The following is a 27,155-nucleotide window of genomic DNA, read 5'->3' on the forward strand; positions in this document are numbered from 1 at the left end:
TCCTGCGGGGGAGGCTGTGAACCTAGCTCACCTTTGCTCTCCAGCTCCAGCTTCTTCTTCTTGGCCCAGATATTGTGATAGTTCTCAGCTACCACCTCCACCATCCCCTGTGTCCCACCAGGGAGACGACAGTCAGAGAGAAAGCAAGCAAGAAAAATGGGTTCATATCTGCCAGGCTATTTCAGGCAGCCTCGGGAACACAGCACCACCAAATGCTAACAGCACATTGCTGAGTGTCGCCCATCATTAATTAGCCTGTGCTTATGCACCTCATTAGCTTTCTATCTTCCCGTGCACGCAGAAAACAATTTCTAATTCTGTCCTTCCCTGGTAACTTATTATCTTGGCATTTTGATGCATTTCTGAGAAACACACATTTCCATTGTAAACTGCACTCTGGCGGCACTTCATTTGTCACAGGAGTTGAGAATCCCAATCCGAGATAGGGAGTTGGAAGTCGGGGTAGGGGGGTGGTCAAGCAAAAATCTAGAATCCCTGAAACACTTTCACTTAGCAAACTAAAAATAACCACATATTGGAGAAGCTGCAAATAAGCTTTCTTAAATAGAAGGTGATTTTTTTTTTTAATATGACCACAACCTGAGGCATATAGAAGTTCCCAGGCCAGGGACTGAATCCCAAGGGCAGCTGTGATCTACACCCCGTAACCCACTGCACTGGGCCAGGGATTGAACCTGTGCTTCCACAGCAGCCCAAGCTGCTGCACGCTGATTCTTAACCCACTGTGCCACAGTAGGAACTCCTAGAATGCATTTTCATAACATTCATAAAATAGTGTCCTGCAATGAAGGGTGTACTTGGGCAAGAAACTTTGTCTAAGGTCCAAAGGGTTAGTCTGATGGAATCTCTGGGGCCGGTCACAGCCACCAACCCAAGCCTGTGGGAAGAATGGGGGGAGGCAGCTTAAGGCTTTTAATTTCATCCTCTTGGTTGTCTGTCCCTAAATCCTGCAATAGTTGCTTATCTGCACCATCCCGAAGAACTCAAGTGAATTCACCATGGGATGTGCAACTATCCTCAAGGTTGGGGGAACCCACCAGGACCAGGCCAGCACCCCTACTCAGGCAGGGGTTGTCGCTTATAGATTTCTCCCAACTGTTGTTAGTTTTGTTACTAGCTTCTTCTCCTGGCTGACATAAGTTCTGTTCTGAGTTTTGCTAACAGTAGCTTGCTGTTTGTTCTTCCTTTTACTGAATCATTACCTGTTATGGTGTCCCTGGAAGAAGTGCAAAGCTCACCTTCACAGGTGATTGGTTAATTCTCCTGAGACTGAGACTGTCTTAGGTGAGCAGCCTCCGCTCAGTATGGCTTTCCCCAGTTTTGATATGTTTAGCATTCTTTCCCTTCTGTTTTTTTTTTAAACTCTCTGGAGGGTAATACGGCCTGCACTTGACAGGTTTAAGAAAACAAGTTACACCGTTCTGCAGGTATCGGCACTGACCTGGAGTTCTCTGGACAGCACGACGTTGGAGAGGTCCAGGGGAGCAGGGCTGTAGCTGTTGCCCTAGGAAAGCAAAGGCAGAATCCCTGGGTTTCCCATTATTTACCTTATTCTCATTGGCATCTCCAGCTTCAGATGCCAGAGATGTGCCCACCAAGATCCTCAGGGCTCATGGGTGGTGGCTTCACCTCTGATACCACAGGGAGGGCTTTCCCAGATATCCCCCCCAGGTTCTACTGGCCAATGGTAGGCTGGCCTCTGGGGTGACCGTCATACCTGGCTGGCCTGGGACACGCTTCGAAGCTTCTCGTTTTCCCGCTGTTGAACTAGGGCTTCTCCCTCTTTGGTCCTCTCCACTGTCCAGCCTACAGCCAGCATGGTTTTCAGGGACTCTCTGGCAGGCCAGCGATAAATTTCCTTCTCCTGGAAGAACATTCGAGCAGAGTGGAAGAGCCGTGCAGGGCACGCCCCAGCATTCTGGCTGGCCCATCTCCCCAGAGAAGTCACACCCTTCAGTGAATGGGGGCTAACTGGCTCCCGCCTCCTCTCAGTGGGTCAAAATGCCCTCTGCAGCCTCCTGCCTGAAACACACCATCAGTCTTTCCGAGGTTGGAAGTACCAGACACTGCAGTCTCCTGCTTCTAGAGGGAATGTGCTAGACATTAACCACAGTTTGTGGATAGGAGCCCAGAACAAGAGTGACTTCCTCCTCCACCACCTCCCAGCTCCCATGCCCCAGTCCTAGCCTTGAGGCAGTCTTTACCCACTCCCGCCAAGCCCCACCCCTCCCACTAAGCCCCACCCCTCCGCCAAGCCCCCCACTGCGCTGGTGTCACCAGCCTAGGTCCCGCCGCTTCCTCCCCATAGGGACTTTTCACGTTCTCTGGTAGGTATTTAAGATGGGACTTGTCAAAATGCATCTGCACAAAACTCTCCTCTGAGCTTGGAGAAAAGACTTCAATTTAGACTTCTCTTTTCAGCTATACACAATTTTATAGTTGATCAACATGCATATAGAGATACACATCTTTACCTAGGCTTTACACTAGGTCCAAAACCTACAAAGAACTCTCTTACTGACCGCAACATAGGAATTCAGAGTTGAGTTGAACCAAATTTCACAATTAAAAAAAGGAACCTATCCATATTTCCCTGGGAACTCTCTTTTCTATTTCTTTTATCCATCAAGATTGGAAGTCCTTTCTATCTAAATTTTCTCCAACAATTCAAGTGTTCCCCTGCCAGCCCTTGCCTCAACAATCTAACAAAAGTCCCTCTTAGCTCAGCGATGAGCAAAGCACAAAACGCGTTTTGGCCCAGCCTCTCAGTGCTGACAAGTGCTTCCTTCTCCAATTGGCTCTCAGAGCCAAACAGCAGAACAGGAGGCTGGGCTTTTGGAAACTGGTCCTGGGGCTGTGGCCCACCAGTGAGCTCCTGAGGAGTCTTCTGAGTCCTGGAAAGTCTCTAAGAAACTGGACAGCAAATGTGCCTTCAACTCCTCTGCCATCGGACACAGTTCCCAGGGAAGGGAAATCAGCACGGCCACTCAGAATTAGTGGGCAGCCTGGTCCTTACCTTCTCCGTTAATGTCTTGAAAGGCCTGATCAGTGGATGGGTCTTCACATTTTCATCCAGGGAAATTCCATATTTCCATCCATTCTGACTCTGTAGAAATGTTCTCAGTTCAAGTATCCTTAGCACCCAGACAGCCCCACTTAGGTGACCCAAATCCCAGCTTCTACTTTCACTGAACAGATGGAATAATGGAATGTGGCAGAGCTTGAAAATTTCTCTCCAAAATGTCTAATTGATCCTTTAAGGCTGTCAGGCTTTGTGCCCCCTGAATTTTGAACCCTGCTCCTTCATTGCTTCTTGTTTTAGTTGCTGTCCTCTCCACTTAGCCACTTGTGTTTCAGGCCCACTACAGATGGAAGGATGCGTCCAAAGACCTGAGAACAATGCTTTTCAGGTCAATGTGTCACAATCACGAGCAAGGAGAGCTGTCAAGGCTGAAGACTGAGGGGCACTGGACCCACTGCCCACGGCATGGAGGAGGCTGCTCAGTTTGCACCCCTTGTCTGCCACCCCTAGAGCAAAACTGTGCCAAGGCATGTTTCCTAAAGTCATAGAAGTTTAAGAATTTCAGACTCATTCAACAAATACTGGTTGAATGCCTACTAGAGAAGGTGCCAGACTCCATACCAGGCACCATGGATACAGAGATCAGGAAGAGTCTGTTTTCCACAACCTCATTCTCCTCCCCACCCCACCCCCAAGACTTCTGACTGTGCTTTCTCAGTCTCTGCCTCTGCCTCCTTGTCAATGTGCGTTATTTCTTTTTTTTTTTTCTTTCTTTTTTTTTTTTTGTCTTTTTGCCGTTTTTAGGGCTGCTCCCACGGCATATGGAGGTTCCCAGGCTAGGGGTCCAATCAGAGCTGTAGCCGCCAGCCTACACCACAGCCACAAGGGATCTGAGCCGTGTCTGCAATCTACACCACAGCTCACAGCAACACCGGATCCTTGACCCGCTGAGCAAGGCCAGGGATCGAACCCACAACCTCATGGTTCCTAGTCGGATTCGTTAACCACTGAGCCATGACGGGAACTCCAGTGTGCATATTTCTCAGGTGTCTGACCCTTCTCAAGGCACATTCTTCCTGGGGGTCGTAATCTGGGCCCCTGGGTCCTAAGTGGACTAATCCTGAATCCGTATTTCTAGCCCAGATCGCCCGCTAATGTCCATACCTATTTAAGCTCTGCCTGACTGGCCACAGGTACCTCACAACAGGTCTGAAACAGAACTCATGATTTCATTCATTTTTTTTTTTTTTTCTTTTTAGGGCCGCACCCATGGCATAAGAAAGTTCCCAGGCTAGGGGTCAAATTGGAGCTGCAGCTGCAGGCCTGCACCACAGCCACAGCAACGCAGCTCCAAGCTGCATCTGCGACTTGCACCATAGCTCCCGGCAATCCCAGATCCTTAACCCACTGAGTGAGGCCAGGGATTGAACCCGCATCCACATGGATACTAGTGGGGTTCTTAACCTGTGGAGTCACAACGGGAACTCCAGAACGTGCAATTTCACTCCTCGAAGGGGCTCTTCCTCTTGGGTTCTCGGCATCTCCGTGAATAGCACCAGCTCACACTCACTCTCCAAGCCAGAAACACAGGAATCTTCCCTGGCACCCTCTGCCCTGCACCCGATTCATGTGTTCAACCTCTCAGACTTACCTATCTGCCTCTCCCTTGCTTTCCTGCCAGCATTTTGGCTCAGGCCACCATCACCTCCCACGTGGCTTCTTCTCCTGCCTCCAGTCTCTCCACTTCTCACAGATTCCATTTTATACAGCACTGTCAGGTGATTTTTATAAAATACCCTGATCGGGGCACTCTGCTGCTTTAACAATTTCTGACTCCCAGCTGCCATCACAGTAAAATCAAAAGTTCAAACTCCCTCCTGCCTCTACCACTGGAGCAGCAATCTCACTGGCCCCTCTAGGCTCACGTCCTGCCCTTTATGGGAACTGCTCATCCTTTACCACATACTGTAGGTGTCAGGAGCTTGAGGAGGCATTCCTGGACCCCCAATACTGGACTGGGGTTCTCCTGGGTGCTCTAACCCTGACCTCATGCCCATCACAGCCCGGCACTGAGCGACTGGTTTATCTGGTTTCTCCCACAGACTGTGGGGTCCTTGAGAGCAGGGGAAAATACTTTTTTCCCTGTCAGATTATCAGTGCCACCTGGCCATGGTGAGCCAGTATGAAGCTTGCAGGCTGGTGGGAGAGAGATTCATCAAAAGTACCACACCAGTAAATGCACGGTTGGTAACTGGTGTAAATGTCTAACTGTTGTAAACACAATTAGATAAGACTACTATAAAAATACTTGGAGGGAAAAGAGCACGGTGCTAAGAGAGCTTCTATCTGAGAAATCCAAGAAAGAGGCATCCCAGGAATGCATACTTGGACAGGTTTTAAAGGAGGAAAGGGTGAGTAATATATGTGTGAGTATACTTGGGTACGTGGCTCAGACGGGGGTGGATCCAGGCATATGTAGAGTGTGTGTGTGTGTGTGTGTATGTGTGTGTGTGTGTGTGTGCTCAAGAGTGAGAGTGAGAGTTCACTTAAAAGAAGGGGATGTGGGAGTTCCCGTCATGGTTCAGTGGTTAACAAACCTGACTAGCATCCATGAGGATGTGGGTTCAATCCCTGGCCTCGCTCAGTGGGTTAAGGATCAAGCGTTGCTGTGAGCTGTGGTGTAGGTTGCAGATGCGGCTCAGATCCTGAGTTGCTGTGGCTGTGGTGTAGGCCGGTGGCTACAGCTCCGATTCGACCCCTAGCCTGGGAACCTCCATGTGCTGTGGGTGTGGCCCTAGAAAGACAAAAACAAAAAGGGGGAGAGGAATGTGGTCGGGGGGACAGAGGGTAAAGGGAGAGAGGAGGCTAGAGATGGTAGCAGAGGCCAGATTAAGCAGTGCCTACTGGGCCCCTTAAAGATTTTGACCTTTACATTAAAATGGTTAGAAGGTATTAAGGAATTGTAATAAGCAGAAGGGGCTGGTCTGCAGAACATGACCAATCTGGGAGGTTATGACCAAATTTGCACACTGAACCTATCACTTGCCCTTAGCATGAAGAACAGCGAAAATGCACGTGGACAGACTAGTTAAGAGGTTGTCACCATTATCTGGGTGAATGATGACTGTGGTTTGGACTAAACCATGGCACAGGGGCAGAACTATAAAAATTCAAGAGGGAAAATGCACATGGCTTAGGGATGGACTGGATATTGCGATACATTCACGGAGGCGTCCTTTTTCCCTAAGTCAGAGGCTGGCCAAACGGGCCTACGTGAGGAGCGCTGAGAAAACACCGATGCTCTAGTGTAGGAGTCAGCAAATCACAGCCTTTGGGTCACATCCAGCCGACTCCCTATCTTGGAAATACGGTTTTACGAGAACATTGGCAGCCTCCTTCATTTACGTGTTATCTACAATTGCTTCTGCGTGACAACAGCAGAGATTTGTTGCAATGGACTGTCTGGCCCACAGCGCCTAAAAGGTTTCCTATCTTGTCCTTTACAGGAAAAGAAAATGCCAACTTCTGCTCTAGAATCGTGAGTATTAGCCTGTTCTATAGTTACAATGATTGCTGTCATCATGAGCCCCAAAGGGGCTCAGAAAAGAATCAGAACTGAGCCTGGATCATCACAGAGGCCGAGGCAGGGCCTCAGGCTGCTCCTTGTCCCGGGTGCCTCACACAGAGGTGGTTCCCAGGGCCTTGCTCTGGAGACGGGGCCACTGCTCTGGGCTGTAGGCTGCAGCTGAGCAAAGGTGCCAGTGCTTAAAGGGCTGCCCACAGGAATCCTGGCTGTCTCTGGCACGTTCCTCCCCCTTTGCCTGCCAGCATTAAAGGGCTGACAGAGCAATTAAACTTATTAAGCAGCCTGACCTCATGTGGTGAGGAATTTTAAACACCAGATGGACAGGCTTATTAATAAGGGAGTGTCTAGAAGTTCCAGCGCTGTCTGCCATAGGAAGATGTGTGTCTTCCCTAGAAGAAAACCCAGCCTTCTGGCAAAATGCAGTGGCAAAGCATTCCAGTTCACTTCCCCTTGTCCAATGCTATCTTCAAAGAAAAAAAATTTAATAAAAACCTCTGGCCCCACATTAGGTATTTACGTCAAACACCTGTAAGCATGTGCTTGGGTGCTAGTTCCAGGATATGTGATGTCAAGAGAGACATTAACACCCCCAGAATCAATCCTTTTCTTGAGAAACACAAAAAAGCCACACCAGCAGCTGCTGCCAACTATTTCCCCGACTTCCAGCCACCCTGGAAGTTGCCACTCAGAAATAATGAATGCTCTTGGCATGGCGAGTCTGTCACTTAGATGAGCCAGGCACATTTCCAGGATTGGACCTTTAATGCTCGTGGGTTATTCTCCCCCTCTCAACCCTGACAATTGTCAGTTGGATGATAATCCCTACCTTGTCACAGGCCCATTTATCATGTGAATGCTCCGCGTACTTGGTGACGATGTATTCCAATTTTTCAGGCAAGGAGAAACTGTGAAATGAGAGGAAGAAAAAACATGATAATCTCCTCGAATACTTCAGCCAGATGTGCCAAAAAGATGGTCAGAACTGACAGATGGCCATCAGAAGTCAGATGTGGTCAACCAGCTAACCCCACATTTGCAGCTGGATTCTACACTTAGGGGCTGTCCTGAGCCCAAGCATTGCCCATCCTGGACCGGGTCACAGACACACCCATGACCAATCAGAGGGCATCTCTGCAGCAGCCCCTGCTGCACAGGTAGTCTCCTTCCTGCTGCTCTGGGTTCCCTTGACTCCTGAGAACCACTTTGGCTCCTGGGACAGGCCTGCCCGTGTGATGGTTATGTGAGAATCCCTTCACCCAGACATGGCCCTGGCATATGCACACTGTGGTATATGCAATGGATGGTCAACGGGACCTGCTGTATAGCACAGGGAACTCTACCCAGTGTTCTGTGACAACTTATGTGGAAAAAGAATATGAAAGAGAATGGATATGCATACCTGTATAACTGAACCACTTTGTTGTATAGCATAAATTATCACTGCATTGTAAATCAACTATACTTCAGTAAAAAATTTAAAACATGAAAAAAATACATTTACTTCAAAAATAAAAATACCAGGAGTTCTCACTGTGGTTCAGCTAGTTAAGAACCCACCATAACGGCTGTGATGATGTAGGTTCCATCCTGGGCCCGGCTCAGTGGGTTAAGGATCTGGCATTGCTGCAAGCTGTGGTGTAGGTAGCAGATGCAGCTTAGATCCTGCATTGCTGTGGCTTTGGCGCAGGCCTGCAGCTGCAGCTCTGATTGGACCCCTAGCCTTGGAACTTCCATATACCTCAGGAGTGGCTATAAAAAGAAAGAGAAAAAAAAAAAAAAAAAAAAAAAAAAAAAAAAAAGAAGGAAAAAAACTCCCTCTGCTCCCCAAACAAAGATACTGCTGTGCCATAATTTAGCTCCAGTCTGGGAATGGCTGAAGCGGGATTGCTCAAAGGTCAAATGATACAAAACAGGGCTTGTCTACCTTTGTGGGTTCAGTGACTCACGTTAAATACTAGAATCGTGGCCTGACACCTGTGGTTTCAGTTAGCCCCAAAGCTCTTGCCCCTTCTGTTGGGAACTTGCCCCCACTTCCCTTTAAGGAACGAGTCTTCTTGTCCCACAGTCGTATGTGACCTGTCACTGAGGATGGGCTCTGACGAGGCCAATTGGATTCACCCTCCCTGGAATTTGAATCTTTTTTTTTTTTTTTTTTCTGTCTTTTTGCCATTTCTTGGGCCACTCCCGTGGCATATGGAGGTTCCCAGGCTAGGGGTCAATCGGAGCTGTAGCCCCCAAGCCTATGCCCCAGCCACAGCAACTTGGGATCCGAGCCGTGTCTGTAACCTACACCACAGCTCATGGCAATGCTGGATCATTAACCCACTGAGCAAGGCCAGGGATTGAACCTGTAACCTCATGGTTCTTAGTAGGATTCGTTAACCACTGCGCCACAACGGGAACTCCCTGGAATTTGAATCTTGAGTTGAGGGAGCCCAGAGCATCCAACTCTTCAGGGTGACTCACCCAATGGTGACACCTGGAGGTTGTCCATCTGGTCACCCTGCCTTGGTTCCTGTCCTTGTTGAGGCCTATGCAGTCAGCCCTTCACTAAGTTTTGATAATAGCCCTGCATCCTGGCAATAAGGTCCTTTTCTGTTTTGGTTTTGGTCAGAGGTAGCCCCCATTATTCATATTCCTCAAAGAACCATACTGTGTCAGAGGTATGTTTGAAGGAATCAGAACTCTCAAAATAACATGGGACGAGTCACCATGAGCACATAATCACTAGTGTATCACATCATCTCATAGTGTTTATAAAAGCATCCATGTGATCACACCTTTTGTCACCCTTTAGCATACTTCGGTTTTCACAGGGTCAAGTTCTCCAAAATCAATACCTGCCTTCTCTTTGGCCTCAGCTGGATAGTTTGCCATTCCCCTTATTTCTTCCTTACAGCAAGGTCAATTCTGTTCCCCACCATCCACTCAGCTCCAAGCTCTGTCCACTGGAAAGTCTATTTAATTTCCCCAAAGATGAACTTTATGTTATCAGAGCTGACAGCTTGAAGGAAGGGCTCTAGCTATGGCTCTCATCTGAGAACTACCACCATAAAACACATCCAAGGGGCTCACAGAGGATGCCTTCTTTGCCCTTCTCCTTCTACAGCAGTTTTGGAGCAGTTTTTTGTTTTTTTTTTTTCTTTTTGTCTTTTTGCCATTTCTTGGGCAGCTCCCACGGCATATGGAGGTTCCCAGGCTAGGGGTCCAATCGGAGCTGTAGCCGCGGGCCTGCAGCACAGCCACAGCAATGCGGGATCAGAGCCGCGTCTGCAACCTATACCACAGCTCACGGCAACGCCGGATCCTTAACCCACTGAGCGAGGCCAGGGACCAACCCCCAACCTTATGGTTCCTAGTCGGATTCGTTAACCACTGCGCCATGACGGGAACTCCAGTTTTTCATTTAAAATACAGCTGGAGAGGAAGACTGCCTGCCCCGCAACCCGTAATCATAATTGGGATAGACCTGCCACAAGCCAAAATCAAGCAGACCTTGTCTAATACGTTGTCCATGGCCTAATCACACCAGTGAGGGATGCTGGAGAATCAGAGGAGAAATTAAAAGGCATGATTGCAGAATGAATCCAAAGGTCCAGCCTCCCGTGGCCTTGCAAAGAGCAGGTCCAGTCTCTCAAATAGGGACCCGTGCTGTTCTGCCGACACACCCTGAGGCCTTGCCATGGTTCAGCTGAGTGTTATTTATGGAGTTGTTTTGATGTACGATGCTATTAGTACCATAGGGCCTAATTCACAAAGAGCAAAGATTTTGTCAAAAAACTCATTAATAAATTAATTGCATCATTTGTCAGGGTTCCGGCAATGCTTCAGGCGACGTGTGTGGAAAGCATCCATGTCTTATAATAAATAAACCAACTCCATCCTCTAAAAAAATCCCTGATATAATAATACAGTATATCATCAGATATGGATGAATTAGACCTTCAGGAGTTGAGGACAAAATCCAGCGCCTGATGTGACATGCCGTGTCAAAGGAAATGATGAACCGTGTTGGCAGGAGGAAAGGAAGGGACGCTTGCATTTCTGGCTACCTTCTGAAAGAAACACCAGCCATGGGGCAAAATATAGGACCAGCTTAGAGATGATTCTGGACACTCACTTCATAGTGTTGATAGGTTTGGGGTCAAAGTTGCCATCTGCATCCACTGAGATCTGTTTCTCCAATGTGGTGGAGATTCTGGTATCTAAATAATCTGGAGGCAGAGCCCCAGCGATAGCACTGAGACAAGGCAGGGCCATTCGGAAAAGATCCTGGTCGTACCTCTGTGAGGAAGGACAAAGACCATGTTAGTATAAACACCAGAAGCCTGGCCACCAGGCAAAACCGCTCACCAATGAGCCGAAACAACGACAACCACAACAAAAACCACATGAATTCACCCAGGTTAACCCAAATGGGGAATGTGTAAGGCCTGTAATACATTCTGGCGGAAACAGGGATTATCTCTTGTCACAGAAAAGGGACAATCAGATTTCAGTGGATGGGTAAAGCTCTCAAGTGACTGTTTGCTTTAGGTCGAAAAACCTTAAACCAAGGATTAAATCACTATTTCCCAAACAGTTAATTGCAAGGATAGCGAAAGGTTAAAGTGGTTCTCGCTGGATGGTTAGAGAAACTGAGCCAGCCTGTGACTGCAGAGCACATGGCAGCTGTTTCAGGCCCCTTGGGAGCTGACAGGGGTCCTAAGCTGACAGCATCAGCAGACTCCTTGGTATCATAGCCATCCTCTTCTGAACTTGGCTAGGCATGACTCAGTCAAAACATGTGGGGTGAGGGACAGCTTTTGATCTGCTTCTATGACACCAAAGGAAGAAGGTGTGATCATTTAAGTGCAGGTAAACACCAGACTGCAGCTCTGCACCTGCTTCAGGCTTCTGTTTGAAAACCAGACCTACTCACGGTCTACCTTTAAAGCTGGAACCTGTTTATGGCCATACTATGCTGAATGTTCCTGATCTTGTCTAAAGCCGGTGACCTCAAAAATCTAAGTGTGAGTTAAGGGAAGGGGAGGTGAGCATAACAGTCAGGGCTTATTTCAATCAGACTGCACAGTGAGGCTTGGAATTCAGAGGACCTTCATCCCCCGCCCCTCCCCAAACCAGTGGCTGGGGACCGCCTCCCATGAATGGCATAAGGTCTTCTGTGAATCCCACATCTCAGCCTCAGGGAAGATGCTGGGACTTCTCCAGGCTTGAACTTGGTGAAGGCCAGCTAACAGGGGTCAGACAGAGTTGTGTGTGGGTAGGGGGGAGGAATGGGGGCAGGGTAGGTCATTAAGATGGGAACCAGGAAATATTTTGTGATTTACAGAGGAAGCAGCCCTCCCATTTATTAGTGTCATGAGTCTGGCAAATTTTTTTCTTTTCTTTCTTTTTTTCTTTTTTTTTTTTTTTTTTTTTTGCTTTATTAGGGCCACACCTGTGGCATATGGAGGGTCCCAGGCTAGGGGTGGAATCAGAGCTACAGCTGCTGGCCTGTGCCACAGCCACGCAACCCAGGATCTGAGCCGCATCTGCAACCTACACCACAGCTCACTGCAATGCCAGATCCTTAACCCACTGAACGAGGCCAGGGATCAAACCTCATGGTTACCAGTCGGATTCATTTCTGCTGTGCCATGATGGGTAATCCCTGGCAAGTTTTTCAATGGCTCTTCTCACCTGTCAAAGGAGGATTGGGGCAGTTTCTATTTGAGCAAGTTGGGATGAGAATGAACGTGAGATGCCTGTGAGGTGCACAGTCCCTGGCACGTGGTCAAGGCCGCTGAGATATCAGCTCTTGGGATGTGCAAGAGCTCGTATCCCCAAGGCTGCCCACCCCACTTATTTCAGGAAGCACTGCTGTTACCTTGTGGGAGAGGGAGTCAAAAATCCCCCAAAAGAGCTTCTCCGTCAGATGCAGCTCTTCCTCCACAGCCAGACCGTAGCTCCCCCATCCCGAAGGCAGACAGTAATACTTCCAGCACTGTTCGTAGTGATTTGTCAGAAGCTGGGGGGTCCAGGAGCGGTGTGCACCAGTGTCGTGGGGCAGAGACGATCCACAGCATCAACAACACACAGGGGACAATGGAACAGCACATGGCCATCAGGAGAGTGAGACAACCATAGAAACAGTGGGCTATCAACAGAAAACCCCTCCAACACCAGTGAAACTGCTCTTGTGCCTAGTGAGCTCCTGCCTGAACAGAATCTGCCTGATTATTTCTCCTGCCTCCTATCTCACCCCTAGCAGTTCTGAAAAAGGGAAAGGAACCATTTCTACTCGAACTTAGAAAATGCTGCTCTTTGGAAGCAGTCATGGTGTGCTGTTCCAGCCACTTTGGGGTGGCGAGAATTTCTTCTGAGATCTTTGCTTATAGATCTAGGAGTTTTTGGTAATACTGATATGGGGAGGGGATGGTGGGGAGCACACGATGGGTCTGAAGATTTTCTAGGCATGCATTACTGCCTCTGGCTTCCCTGCCTACCGGTTTCTTCCAACGGCCCAGCCAGGTGACAGCAGTTCTCCACAAGGCCAGTAGAGGGCACGTGTACACTGTCAATGGTCCCATCCCAACAGGAGGGATCCACAACCTCCAAGAAAACCCACTGATCTAAGGGGTAATAGTGAGCTTATGGGGTGCATCTGATGATGCCTTTTGGGAACCAGCACTCAGCTGACAGCACAGGCCTGCCGAGAAAGCAATGACAAGCTGAACTGTGAAAACCGGGGTTTTAAGCTAAAGGACTTTTGGGGATGACGACTGGGAGTGTTGGAGTAAGAGAGGAGAATGGGCCATGGCGAGTTGTGGGATGTCTCACAACATACAAGCTGTCTTCTGCCTGGCATGGAAAAAGAGGACCGAACTAATGTCTTCTGTTTATCCCAGTAAAATGCTTCTTGAAATCCTTGCTTATTAGACTCTTCTGAAAAGAAGGGAAAGTTCTGTTGAAATCACCAGACAGAATTTTCAGGTCTGTCTGGCCATTGCCGACCCTTCTGAACATGCAAATATACCTGGTGCCTCAGAAGCAGAAGATGAAAAACACTGCCCTCTATGTGGGCTGCTGATTCTGGTGTCCCTCACCCAGGCGTTGGTGCTCTCAGTACCAACAATAAAATGACTGTAATTTGTGGGAAAATCAGGAATCAAATAACCAAGGGCTCTGTGGCCTTTCCTTTCATTAATTAAAAAAGACAAAAGAAGTTTAAAAAAAAAGTAAAAAGAGAATCTGTTACAAAAGGGAAAAAAGCATCATACAGTAGGAACAGACAAAGGACATTTTGTTTTCTGGACCTAAATGAAGAATCACAGGGCCATCGAAGCTTTTCAAGAATGAAAATATTCAGAAAACCTAGTTAGGACAGGAAAGTGCAAAACCTGAGTCCCCTCACTAACTTCTGCTAAATAAGAAGTAGTTGGTGGGAGCCCAGGAAGGAAAATCAGAGCAGTTAATGGATCCAGCAGAACTATTCTTTTCGACATGGAAACTCAAGAAGGGGTTTGATTTGGGGGAGGGGTGGTGTATTCAGTTAGCTCTCAACTTCAAGGAGTGAAAACCACTTCAGATGTATTTTGCTCTCCCAATTGTGAAGATCATGTTTTACATGGCAGGTCTCCTGTGCCACGGTACCACAGACTATTTCTGTAACAACAGAGAGGTTTACCTTCAGAGGCATTTTGCAGTATTCATTGAGTTGGGGTACATCAAAAACCAGACGTCGCAGGAGCTGCTGTAACATGGAAGGCCTCAGGTGACTGCAGGATGGAATAAGAAAAGCAAAGGGATAGAATAAAAAAAAAAATGAGGAAGAGAGAATGAAAGACACACTCAGTGAGAACCATATATTAGAGTTAAGCTTCAAAACACTTAGGTCCTAAAACACAAGACTGTGGGTAAATTCCAGTCAATGATAACACACTTTAAAAACACAGGGTAGTTAAAATGCAGAGAGTTCCGTTGTGGCACAGTGGGTTTAGGATCTGGTTTCACTGCAGCGGCTTGCGTTGCTGTTGTGGCATGGGTTTGATCCCTAGCCTGGCAACTTCCACATGCTGTGGATGCAGCCAAAATTAAAAAAAAAAAATGCAGAAAAATGCATAGGTATCTCATGATTTAAGATATCTAAGGTTCAATTCTAATCACCATGTGACAAAATGTTCAGGGTCTATGCACACTCAAAATATAGCTGCTGATTAGGTGCAAAGAAATGTGTAACAGAAATATTACAGAAAGAAGGAGCAGCTGATTTTAGAGCCATTTCTATATCAACATCCACCTAAACTCTGCAAAGGTGGAATCTGAAGCCACCTACTGGTGTGATCTGAAGGGCGCGCTGAGTTACTACCTGATGCCAGAAATTCTCATTATTGACATCATTTCTTTGGGTTAAGGGTCTATCCAAACAAATAAACAAAAAACCCTCCTTTAAAAGGCAAAGAACAATTTATCGAATTATCAAAGCATTCATGGCCTTGGAATTTGGTGCAAGTAAATTCTAAGCTACATAAAGGTGAGATAAGCAATGCTGATTTAGCCTTAATTTTGATTCATTAATTAATTTTTATTTTGTTGATGGTCAGACCCACGGTGTATGGAGGTTCCCAGGCCAGAGACTGAATCTGAGCCAATGCTGCAGTAATGTCGGATCCTTTTAACCCACTGTACCAGGCCGGGGATCAAACTTTCACCTCTGTAGTGACCCAATCTGCTGCAGTTGGATTCTTAACCCACCACACCACAGCAGGAACTCCTTTTTAAAAAAAAATTTTATTTTTAGATTGCCAAACCTTTCAAAACCAAGTAGAACCTCTGTATTCTTCCCAGAGAAAATACACACATACACACAGTTTGGCATGTAAGTTCAGCTCACGAGCCCCTGAATTCCCTGCAGAGATGCCCAGGAAGCCTTGGAGGCAAAGTCAAGAACTCTGATGTGGAATGCTGGAATGCCAGGAAAGAGAACCCTGGAGGGGTCAACCGCAGGAGGGTGGACATAGTGGAGATGGACCAAAAAACTCATCTGTTTCAAAAAGCTGGCTAGTGCTAGCCTTGTGATGAAAAGCCCTGAAGTGAAAAAGTCAGTCATAATATATGCAAGTAAAAGCTTGCTGCTAAATGTAGTAATTATAAGTGTATAATGTAAAATCCCTCATTTTTCACTGTTCAGCTAATTAGCAATATCGCCTTAAATTGACTAATAAAATCAAGGAGTAAAAGAAATCTCTAATCTATTAATCCCTGACTCATTAAAAATAAGTTATGGAGTTCTCTGGTGCTTAAGACTTGGCACTTTCACTGTTGTGGCCAGGGTTCAATCCTTGTTCTGGGAACTGAGATCCCATATTAAGCCACTGCATGCTTTGGCAAAACAAACAAACAAACAAACAAAAAAACCTTAAAAAATCAAGTATCAATTTGTCTGCTCTCTCTAGAGCTCAGATGGCCGATAGGAGTGTGGAAGCTGCTAGCGGTATAGGAATAGGGCTGTGAGCTTTATTTTTGGTTTGATATAAAATTCTAATCTCCCCAAGGTCTGATCTGATTTTTTTTTAAAGCAGTTGTGCTAAAATTAGTCTTGCCATGACTTCCTTAAGTGGATCCTTAACCCACTGTGTCAGGCTGGGGATGGAACCTACGCCTCAGCAGCACCTGGAGCTGCTGCATAGACAACGCCAGATCCTTTAATCTCCTGTGCGACAGCAGGAACTGCTCTGCCATGACTTTTTGTTTTCTTTTTTGGCATATGGAGTTCCTGGTTCAGAGATCAGATCCAAGCCACAGTTGTGACCTATGCTGCACCTGCGGCAATACCAGATCCCTTAACCCAAAAGGGGATTGAACCTGCATCCTAGGCTGGGGATCGAACCTGCATCCTGGTGTTGCAGAGACCACCCTGATCCTACTGTGCCACAGTGAGAACTGTAGTGACTTTTTTTTTAAACTAGGAAATAGCTTGAGTTCCTGTCATGGAGCAGTGGTTAACGAATCCGACTAGGAACCATGAGGTTTCGGGTTTGATCCTTGGCCTTGCTCATTGGGTTAAGGATCCGGAGTTGCTATGAGCTGTGGTGTAGGTTGCAGACACAGCTCGGATCCCGCATTGCTGTGGCTCTGGCGTAGGCCGGCGGCTGCAGCTCCGGATTAGACCCCTAGCCTGGGAACCTCCATATGCCATGGAAGTGGCCCTAGAAAAGGCAAAAAGATAAAAAAAAAAAAAAATGAATAAATAAAAATAAAAAAAATAAATTAGGAAATAGCTTATGCTGGAAGACAGAACTCTTTGGTTTAGTTCCTAAGATACCTGCTGAGTTCAGACGTAGTAAAAGGTAGAACAAGATGTACAGGTGTGACTGATGTAGCTACCACCTATTAGAGAGTCAATGCTGATTGGAAGGATTTCTTTCTATGCAAACTCATTGTAGCAACAGGGAAACCCTAGTCACTCTATTAATTCTTAGAGGCCTGTAGTGTGTTTATCAAGCTTTGTTTCTCTTCTAAGGCCAACAACATTCAAGTGAGCTTAATTCTCTGCCCGTTTTAGTAATACCAGAATGAGTGGAGTGGTGTCAATGTATAGGGCTTGATTTAGGTAGAGGATCTCAGAGAGAAGTCCTTTTCACGAGTCCTGGATGGAGATCCCCTCCCACCCTCCACTCCACAGCCTAGGCAAACAGTACTATGCATGACACAGCTTGGCCCCTAAAATAGTTGAAGCCTACAGGCCTTAGATGACAGAAGGATAGCAGATAGAAGTTAATTTTTTTTTTTTTGTCTTTTTGCTATTTCTTTGGGCCGCTCCCCCAGGCTAGGGGTCGAATCGGAGCTGTAGCCACTGGCCTACGCCAGAGCCACAGCAACGCGGGATCTGAGCCGTGTCTGCAAACTACACCACAGCTCACGGCAACGCCAGATCGTTAACCCACTGAGCAAGGGCAGGGACCGAACCCACAACCTCATGGTTCCTAGTCGGATTCGTTAACCACTGCGCCATGATGGGAACTCCGAGGTTAATTTTAATAAAGCATCTAATGGCCAATAGGCACATGAGAAGATGTTCCACATTGCTAATTATTAGAGAAATGCAAAGCAAAACTGCAATGAGGTATCACCTCACACTGTTCAGAATGGCTGTCATCAAAAACTCTGTAAATAACCAATGCTGGCAAGGATGTGGAGGAAAAGGAATCCTCGTATACTGTTGGTGGGAATGTAAATTGGTGCAGCCACTATGGAAAACGGTATGGAAATTCCTCAGAAACAAAAAATAGAATTATCATATGATCCAGAAATCCCATTCCTGGGCATATATCTAGACAAAACTACTTCAAAAAGATAAATGCATCCCTATGTTCATAGCAGCACTATTTACCACAGCCAAGACATAGAAACAACCTAAATGTCCATTGACAGGTGAGTGGATAAAGAAGATATTGTACATATATGCAATGGAATACTACTCAACCATAAAAAAGAAAAAATAATGCCATTTGCAGCAACATGGATGGACCTAGAGATCATCATACTAAGTGAAATAACTCGAAAGAGAAAGACAAATACCACATGATATCACTTACATGTGGAATCTTAAATATGGCACAAATGAACCTATCTACAAAAGACTCACAGACATAGAGAATAGACCTGTGGTTGCTAAAGGGGAGGGATGGATTAGGAGTTTGGGGTTAGCAGATGTAAGCTATCACATATGGAATGGCCAGACAACAAGGTCCTACTGTATAGCACACAGAACAGTATTCAGTGTCCTGTGATGAGCCATAATGAAAAAGAATATAAAAAGAAGGATGTGTGTGTGTGTATATATCTGAATCACTTTGCTGTACAGCAGAAAGTAACACAACATTCTAAATCAACTATACTTCCATTAAAAAAAAATAAAGCATTTGAAATGGAAGGGCCATTGTTACACTTGAAATGTAAATGTGAGATTACCTTTTAATCTGATGGTCTAAAGGGACTGATCAATTGCTTTTTTTCTAGGCAGCCCTAGGACCCCTACTGTGCAGTCACCTCATGTGTGACTCGGATACAACCTATTCAGCAACAATCAGGACCAGACCATCTGACTGCTAAAGAAGATGCCTGCTGGTTCTGACTCCAGGACAACCTAAAGCAGTCATTCTCAATATTGGCTGCATCATGGTATCATCTGGAGAGTTTCACAACCTAGAGCCCTGGCTCCCAACCCTAAAGGTTTTTTGACTTTGGGGGCTTAGGTGTGGCCAGGACACTGGGGTATTCATGTAGTAGCTTCATAGGAGATTCTAATACACGGTTGGGGTGGAAAACCACTGGTTTAAACATCGGATCCTGGTCCAGGATTGCGCTGCTGAGATCCATCATTGGAAGAACCCTTCTTCCTTTGATCCTACCAGACCTGATGGAGTTTCCTGACAATCCCGGCTCTGGGGGTGACTGTCCTGGGTTGGCTCTGATGTCCATCTGTGGTGATGAAAACCAGTGCCCTAAATTCCCCACTGAGACTGGAGATCCCTTATTTTCTTTCTTTCAGATCTTGTAGAGTTTGGAGGTAGGGTTGCTCTTATTCACACTTCGACAGTCTAGTGTCTCAGTCAAGGTTCACTCATTCAGAAGGGGAAAATTTGCTTCTGGCTCTCTTTTAGGAACTAAAGCATTAGTTCTTAACCTGAGTACTTCAGTCCTGAAAGACAGTCTCATCTCCTGGTCCACCAACCCTCAGGATGCAAGCCTGAGCTGTTCCCAACTTCCTCATAGTGAGAGATGAGCCTCAAGGGAAAGGCGATCAGAAAAAGCCTGCAGGATAAACTAAGAGTATGGGATTAACAGATACACACTGCAATACATAAAGCAGGTCAACAACAAAGCCCTTACTGTAGAGCACAGGGAGCTATATTCAAAATCTTATAAGAACCTATAATGGAAAAGAATCTAAAAAAAGGAGATTTATATATATGTGTGTGTATATATACATATACGCATAAACATAAATACATATACATTCACATATACACATATACATTCATACATAAACACATATGCATAAACATAAATACACATATACATTCATACATATACATTCTACACATATACATTCATACATATAAATAACTGAATTACTTTGCTGTACACCTGAAAGTGACATGATGTTGTAAATCAACTCTATTTCCATTAAAAATTAGAAAAAAAAAAAAAGAAAGAGCCTGTGGCAAAGAGGGGACCCAGCACATCCTTAGAGTCTGAGCACCTCCTCCTCAGACTAGCTTCGGCAGGTTTTAGGTGACACAGATAAATGCGGCTGCCATGGATGCACACAGGGAAGGGAACAACACAGGAGCAGGTACGTACTTGCAAATGGCGAGCAGACACTCCTCTATGGTGTCCCTCTGAGCTTTGGTGAGGGAGCGCCCCTTGGAGAGCCTGTATATCGTCTGGAGTGTCGAGTCGATCAAAGAGGTGTAGTGCTCTGTTCCGGCAAATAGAGGGGCGCACCTTGTGAGCAGCGGCAGCACCGCTGAGCATATGTACCTGTTCAGTGCCAGAGCAGCCTCTGTCGTGCTGAGGGAAACCTAAGGAAAGGGGGGTTTGGGATGCTGGTTAGTCCCCGGGAAAGAAAGACCCAAGCTTACCCCTGAAGTGTGCACACATCTAGCAGGGCGGGGAAGCGCTCACACATCAGTTTCACAGTGACAGACTGAACGACCTTCTACACTAAAGTGACCCATTTCTCATCTGCATCTTCAATGAGAAAAAAAAAAAATCAGGTTAGGAGTTCCCATCGTGGCTCCGTGGTTAATGAATCCGACTGAGGTTGCAGGTTTGATCCCTGGCCTTGCTCAGTGGGTTGAGGATCCGGCGTTGCCATGAGCTGTGGTGTAGGTAACAGACATGGCTCAGATTTGGCATTGCTGTGGCTCTGGCATAGGCCGGCAGCTATAGCTCTGATTAGACCCCTAGCCTGGGAACCTCCATATGCCACAGGAGTGGCCCTAGAAAAGGCAAAAAGACAAAAAGACAAAAAAAAAATCAGGTTAAAAGAAATAATAAACAGGTTGGCACTCATTCCAAATGGTCCATAAGCATCTGTTCCTTTCAAAGAAGGACCCTCAACTTTTTATTAAAACCAGCTGATGACCAGTCTAACCCGACACCCTTGATATTTGGAAAGTCCAATTGCCAAGCTACTGTGTTATTATTCTGGTTTTTGCTCTTTATTCTTAACTTGTGGAGACTCACAAACCATACTCTTGTGATCTGGAGATAAGGAGATGGTTACAGGCCGACCAAGCTCTCAGACTCACTGGTTTTACAGTTTTACAGAGAGAAAGTAGAGCTCCAACCTCCATCACTTAATATATGAACCTTGTTGGTGATTTGTATCTGATAATGGTAAGACCACTGAAGGAAGCCTAACTTTGCCTGGGAAAAAGAGTAAAGGAACAGAAACCTTGAACCTTCTCTAAAACTGCTGCAATCTTCACTTACAATGTTTTCTCTTGCTCATCAAGATTGGCTGGCTTTAAGGAAGGCCCACTTAGTGGCACTAAATATAGCCAAGCATGCTTAAGTACCATCTTTGAAAAGTACAATAACTTCCAAAGAAACCTTGGGGTCCACAGAGATCAAGTATTATCCTATTTCTGGTGATTATCACAGCTGTTATGTCTGTAACACATTTTCTATAACTTATAATTTGATAAGCTGTTTTCTTTGAATGGTTAGTATTTCTGGGTGTTCCTATTAATTAGCAAAAGCATGCCTTCTAGGAGCTGAAGGAATCATATGGAAGGAAATAACTAATCTTTCACATTTATCACTTTAAAAGACAGAGTTGTTAAAATGAGAAAGGAAGAGCTTTGATTCAAGCGGCTTAAAACTTTTCAAAAGGGACTGCGTGAAAATGAATGTGTGAGGAAATGAACATAAAGCCTCTTTTGTGGTAGATGGTGTATAGGCAAGCATGTGATTTGAACACCAGATGCTAGTATGTGCTGTTTATTTGATCTATAAACAAATTGACTGCTTTGATCAAGAACCTTGGGAGTGTCCCATAGGTTAAAAAAATTACTATTTTTTAAATCAAGGAATTTATAAGAAAGCTTAAAAGAAAAGTAGCTGTGGAAGCATTGTTGAATTTTATAAAACAATCATATGCCCCTGATACCTTGATGGATATATTGTTTCTTATCTCCACACCACAGACAGGGCAGAGCTCCCATTCAGACTGGGGTTCATACTGCTCGCCATTTCTGGGTGACCCTGTCCTTTTCTGAGTAACTCATTCCAATGGAATCCATCCCAGTTAAGGTATTGGCTAGCTGACCACCCATCACCAGGGCTTAGACTTCTACCTCTGTTGGAGGGGTAGCCTTGAGACAGATCAAGAAGATAAGCTATTGGCTCTTTAAAAACAATTCTACCCTGGCCAATTTTCTTTTTTTCTTTTTCCTTTTTTCCTTCCTTTCCTTCCTTCCTGCTTTCCTTTCCTGCCTCTCTCCCTTCCCTTCTTTCCTTCCTTCCTTCTTTCTTTCTTTCAACTTAAGCTGATCTAATTGGTCTTTTCTCCTTGGATCCAGGACTCCTGGTGGACTGTTTCTCTGCTTTGTCGTGACTTGGGGCATCTGACATCTGTGTTCTCTGACTCCTGGGGCCTCCTGTCTTGATGTCTGTTGATGCTGGATTACACTACCTTACACATGACTTCCAAACCTGGATTTGCACTTGGCCTCTCACACTGACCTTGTCACGCAGAGCTGCAGACTATCCTTCCTGATGGTCAGTGCATGCAACTTAAGGAGTGAGAGGAGGAAGAGTATTTCTAGCCTACAATGAATGCTTCCTACCAGCCTTTCTCCTAAGAGAAAGATAGAGCCATAGCTCTCATGTGAAGGTGATTTTTGTCTCTCAGAGTACATGTGGCAACATCCAGAACTGCTTTGGGGGAGGGGTTCCACTGGGGGAGAGGCCAGGGATGCTGCTAAATATCCTACAATGCACAAGATGCACCCCCTACCCCATGACAAGTAATGTTGAGGTCGAGAAAATCCTGCAATAGAGGGAGCAAGACTGAATACTTGAGGTCGTTTACCTACATCTAAGTCTCTGGACCAGTATATTCAGATCTTCCATTTCTTGGTTCCTCTATTTTCTCACCCTTCAAAGAAAGCTACTAATACGTAATCAGTGAGCAGATAGAAACTGTTCACTTCTAATTCCAATGTTCATCTTTTCCAATGATGAAATTTTTTTTTTTTTCACCACTTACTGTATCTAGAGAGGCAGAAGCTCTTAAGTCAGGTAAAAACCCAACCTCCAGCAAGTGGAGCAGAAAAGCTTGGTCCTTGATGCCATAAACGCGGTCCAAGAACAGCACCATGGGTGCCTTGTGGTCGGGGCAGAAGTTGGCTGCCATGTCTGGTTCACTGACAGACCCATCTGAAAGATACACAGAGATTGTCATTTCCCCTTTTCTATCTCCCCAGTCTCAAATGGATCACAGAGGTTGTCTGCCTATGTGGCTTGCTCTCCTAACAAGAAACAGGAATTTTGGAAATAATACAATGCTGTGCTGGACTTAGCTTATACTGGCATGGAAGAGCTGATTGTTAAAATCTCAGGAATTTTGTGACCCAGTTATTAGATATGCCTATTATTAAAAATCAAAAGTTGCAATTAAGTGAATTGTATTTTTAAAAGGTAACAAATTCTCAAAACTCATTGCTTCCTAATTATTGTGCTATAACCTATATGTGAGGTTATTTGCATCTATTTTATGTTGGAAATACAGTATGATAGGGTGCTATGTACTTTCTCTGTCCAACTCCACACTCCATGGCATCACATTGAGGGCTTGAAATTAATTGGTAGGCAAATGCTGGGAACCAGGGCTTGATTTATTGCTTTGTTGAATGATGACATAAGAAAGGGAGGGAGAATAGGTAAGGAAGATTAAATGGAAAAGGGTATCATGTTTGTAGCCACTGCAGCATAAATAGTACAAAACTGAGGCAATGTCCTTTCAGTATTTAGAAGCTATTATCTGATTCAGGTGAAATCTAGATCAGTTCATCCAAAAATTTTAACCTTGTTTTAACAAAGTGGTTCAAAGATAAAGTGGAGAAGTGTCATAAAGAAAATAAAAATTTCTGGACTTGGAGAGGATTTTGAAAGAAAACTTAAAAAGTTTTCCTCCTACTGTTTTGTTGACACCAAAAACTAGGGAAGAAAACCCCTAAAATGAAATAAGCTAAAGTCATGGCATATTTAAATACTATACTTCATAAGGCATCCTGAGAGCTGTAGATATTTAGTGCTGTCTAGCCCAAACCTAATTCAGCCCAGAGCTTTGTGCAGGGCTCTGGGAGAGCAAGGAGAGAAGATACATTCCAGACAGGAGTCTGCCTGCTTCTCCTCCCTTAAGCACCAGGGGGAGCTGTTTCTGAACATCGGAGGCTGAATTAATCTATCAGTCAGCACTTTTACCAGATATTAATGAGTGCTTTGTGTTCAAAAAGTTTGGGAAATACTGGGTTTAACATTTATATTCTTTATCATATGTTTTCTCAGAGGCTTTATAATCTTAATGTGCTTCATGAAGTAATAAAATATGACATAGTCAAGGATGTTGTCACCAAGACAGGGGAGGAGGAGACCTCAGCCTCTGTCCCCCAGAAAAGATCAAGAATGAATAGCTGTCCATGAAAAAAGATGAGTTCTAGGAGGGCTCAGAGTCCATTTAAGAAACTTCAGAAACACAGTAAAACAAAAAATCTGAGAGTAAATACACAAAAAGGGAAGGAAGAACAGCTTAATTTTGCCTGCATTCATCAGGCTGGCACTGCTAAGTGTCAAGAGTGACACTCTTCAGCTAGAAAGAGTTCCCTCTGCCAGAAAGTAAGAGTGAGATGGGTGACTGGCTTCCCCAGCCTTCTCGAGGGCCACATCATGAAGGACTTTGGTTTCACCCTACCTAGAGAGTTGGCAAAGTTGAGATGTCCAGTGACGGCTGGGAACAAGGATGAAGGGCAGAGACTACCAGTATCATCCACACAGTAGGAGACCAGTTGTTACAAGTGACCTGTTTTCTGAGGACTCAGAAGCTTTCATCACTGAAGAAGCATAAACCAGCACAACTACCATAAAAATCCAGATTTCACCAGTTTTTGCCCCACAGGCTTTTATGTTCACAGATGCTCAGTCACCTGACTCTCTCCCCATTGCCTGTCCATCAGCAGCCAGAACCCCAAATCCACAATGGAAGCCAACCCCAGTCCCTATGGTTGTGCAAGTACAAGATGCTACCTAGACCCATTTAGTTGATCTCACTGTCATACATGCACTCCAGGTTAGCCACTCCAGCTGTGCACCTGCACATTGCTAGCCCAGCTCCTGTCACTGAACTCCATTGCTGTGCATGCACCTAGGTGAGACCCTGCAGCCATAAAAGTGCATGCTGATAGCCAGGTTCTCTGTAGACGTCAGTGTACCCACAGATGGCTCTGGTTTTTGCTGCTGGCCCCTGCCCTTGCCACTATGTGTGTGTTTGCAGTTGGCCTCTACCACTACATAGGTACCTGGAACTGGTCCCTGCAGCCAAGTGTGTGTACCATTGACTCTTGCCACTCCCACCACCTGCCATGGTCCCTAGTTAGACTTGGAAGCACTGTTTAGGACCCCAATGGCCCTTGCAGCAACTGAGGATCACAGGCAGCACTTTCCAAGGACGATGCAATTGTCAATATTATTGACTCCAGTGGCCTGAACTGACATCATGCCCCCTCTGGACCTGAAGCTGCTCCATACCCCTACACTTGATGCCCTGTACCACTAGACCTTGGGTCACAGCACGCTCTAATGAACCTCACTTGAAGGTGAAGGTCTTTCTTTACCAAAGTCAGTCCATAAAGTCTAGAAGAGGTGATTGCTTCTTCAAACGCACAAAACCTGTGCAAGGATCATGAAGAATAAGGGAAACATGACACCACAAAAAGAACACAGTAAACTTCTAATAATTCAACCCAAAGAAGTGGAGATACATGAATTACCTGACAAATAATTCAAAATAATTATTCTAAAGATGCTTTAAGAGAGCTACTAAAGAACCCGAGTAAACAACTTAATGCCATAGAGAAAACAATACAAGAACAAAATAAGTTTAATGATAAGATAGAACAGAACATTAAAAATAAAAAGAACAGAAAAGAAATATTGGGATTGAAGAATACGGTGACTGAATGGAAGAATTCAATAGAGAGCTTCAAAAGCATATTGGACAAAGCAGAAGAATCAGTGAATTCAGAGACAGATAATTTGAAATTACCCAGTAAGCAGAACAAAAAGAAAAAAAAAGAATGATAAGGAATAAAGAAGGCCTACGGGACTTATGGGACACTATTAAGAGAAACAACTTACATATCACTGGAATCCCAGAAGAGAGGAAGAAAGAGGCAGAAAGCTTATTCAAAGAAATAATGTAGCCAAAGAAAAAAAAAAAAAAAAAAAGGAGTTCCCGTCATGGCACAGTGGTTAACGAATCCGACTAGGAACCATGAGGTTGCGGGTTCGGTCCCTGCCCTTGCTCAGTGGGTTAACGATCCGGCATTGCCGTGAGCTGTGGTGTAGGTTGCAGACGCGGCTCGGATCCCGCGTTGCTGTGGCTCTGGTGTAGGCCGGTGGCTACAGCTCCAATTTGACCCCTAGCCTGGGAACCTCCATATGCCGCGGGAGCGGCCCAAGAAATAGCAAAAAGCCAAAAAAAAAAAAAAAAAAAAAAAAAAAAGAAATAATGTAAAAATTTTAACAAAATACTAGCATACCAAATTTAGCAGACCATTAAAAGGATCTTGCACCATGATCAAGAGGGATTCACCCCTTGGATGCAAGGATGGTTCAGCATATGCAAATCAATAAATGTGATGCACCACATTAATAGAATGAAAAACAAAAACCCTATGATCATCTCAATAGATGCAAAAAAAAGCATCTGACAAAATTCAACATACTTTTATGATAAAAATCTCAATAAATTTGGTATAGAAGGAACATAATTCAACATTATAAAGGCCATATGTTACAAACCACAGTTAATGTACTCAACAGTGAAAGGCTGAAAATTATTGTTTTGGTATACAAACATTTCACTTTTTGATTAAATTTATTTGTAACTATATAATTGTTTTTGATGCAGTTGTAAATGGCATTGTTTTCTTTATTTCTTTTTTTCAGCTAGTTCATTGTTAGGGTATAGAAGGACAACTGATTTTCATATGTTGATTTTGTATTCTGAAACTTCACTGAATTAATTTACTAGTTCTAACAAGTTTTTGGTGGAGACTAGGATTTTTCTATATACCAGGTCATGGCCTCAGGAAACCGGGACATTTCACTTTTTCCTTTCTAATTTGGATGTATTTTATTTCTTTTTCTTGCCTGATTGCTCTAATCATGATTTCTGGAACCATGTTGAATAGGAATGTCAATACTAGAGACCCTTGTCTTGACCCTGATCTCAGAAGCACAAAGATT

General features: G+C 45.1%; 1 protein-coding gene across 10 annotated transcripts in view; it reads right to left on the reverse strand.

Moving 5' to 3' along the window:
- Positions 1-27,155, reverse strand: part of RYR3 (ryanodine receptor 3) — a 568,796-nt gene that overhangs the window by 110,566 nt on the left and 431,075 nt on the right. For 8 of the 10 annotated variants that reach the window (XR_014810912.1, XR_014810914.1, XR_014810913.1 and 5 more), the window contains exons 47-56: positions 22,897-23,066; positions 19,980-20,200; positions 14,299-14,389; positions 12,499-12,639; positions 10,750-10,913; positions 7,456-7,534; positions 3,038-3,127; positions 1,739-1,885; positions 1,463-1,525; positions 32-107 (exon numbers count right to left, since the gene is read on the reverse strand). Coding sequence is in view for 6 of the 10 variants with exons in the window: in XM_084969350.1 (XP_084825476.1) it covers positions 32-107; positions 1,463-1,525; positions 1,739-1,885; positions 3,038-3,127; positions 7,456-7,534; positions 10,750-10,913; positions 12,499-12,639; positions 14,299-14,389; positions 19,980-20,200; positions 22,897-23,066 (1,242 nt within the window). In the remaining 4 variants the exon portion in view is untranslated. Of the gene's footprint in view, positions 1-31; positions 108-575; positions 1,526-1,738; positions 1,886-3,037; positions 3,128-7,455; positions 7,535-10,749; positions 10,914-12,498; positions 12,640-14,298; positions 14,390-19,979; positions 20,201-22,896; positions 23,067-27,155 lie in introns of those variants that run through there. The other 2 variants (XR_014810915.1, XM_084969351.1) reach the window with 2 other exon arrangements.

Source organism: Sus scrofa, chromosome 7 (genome assembly GCF_054392235.1).
Source record: "Sus scrofa isolate SSC_HxYL_T2T_F1_AM1 chromosome 7, Sscrofa_HxYL_maternal_Yorkshire_Landrace_v2.0, whole genome shotgun sequence".
In the NCBI taxonomy this organism is placed as follows: domain Eukaryota; kingdom Metazoa; phylum Chordata; class Mammalia; order Artiodactyla; family Suidae; genus Sus; species Sus scrofa.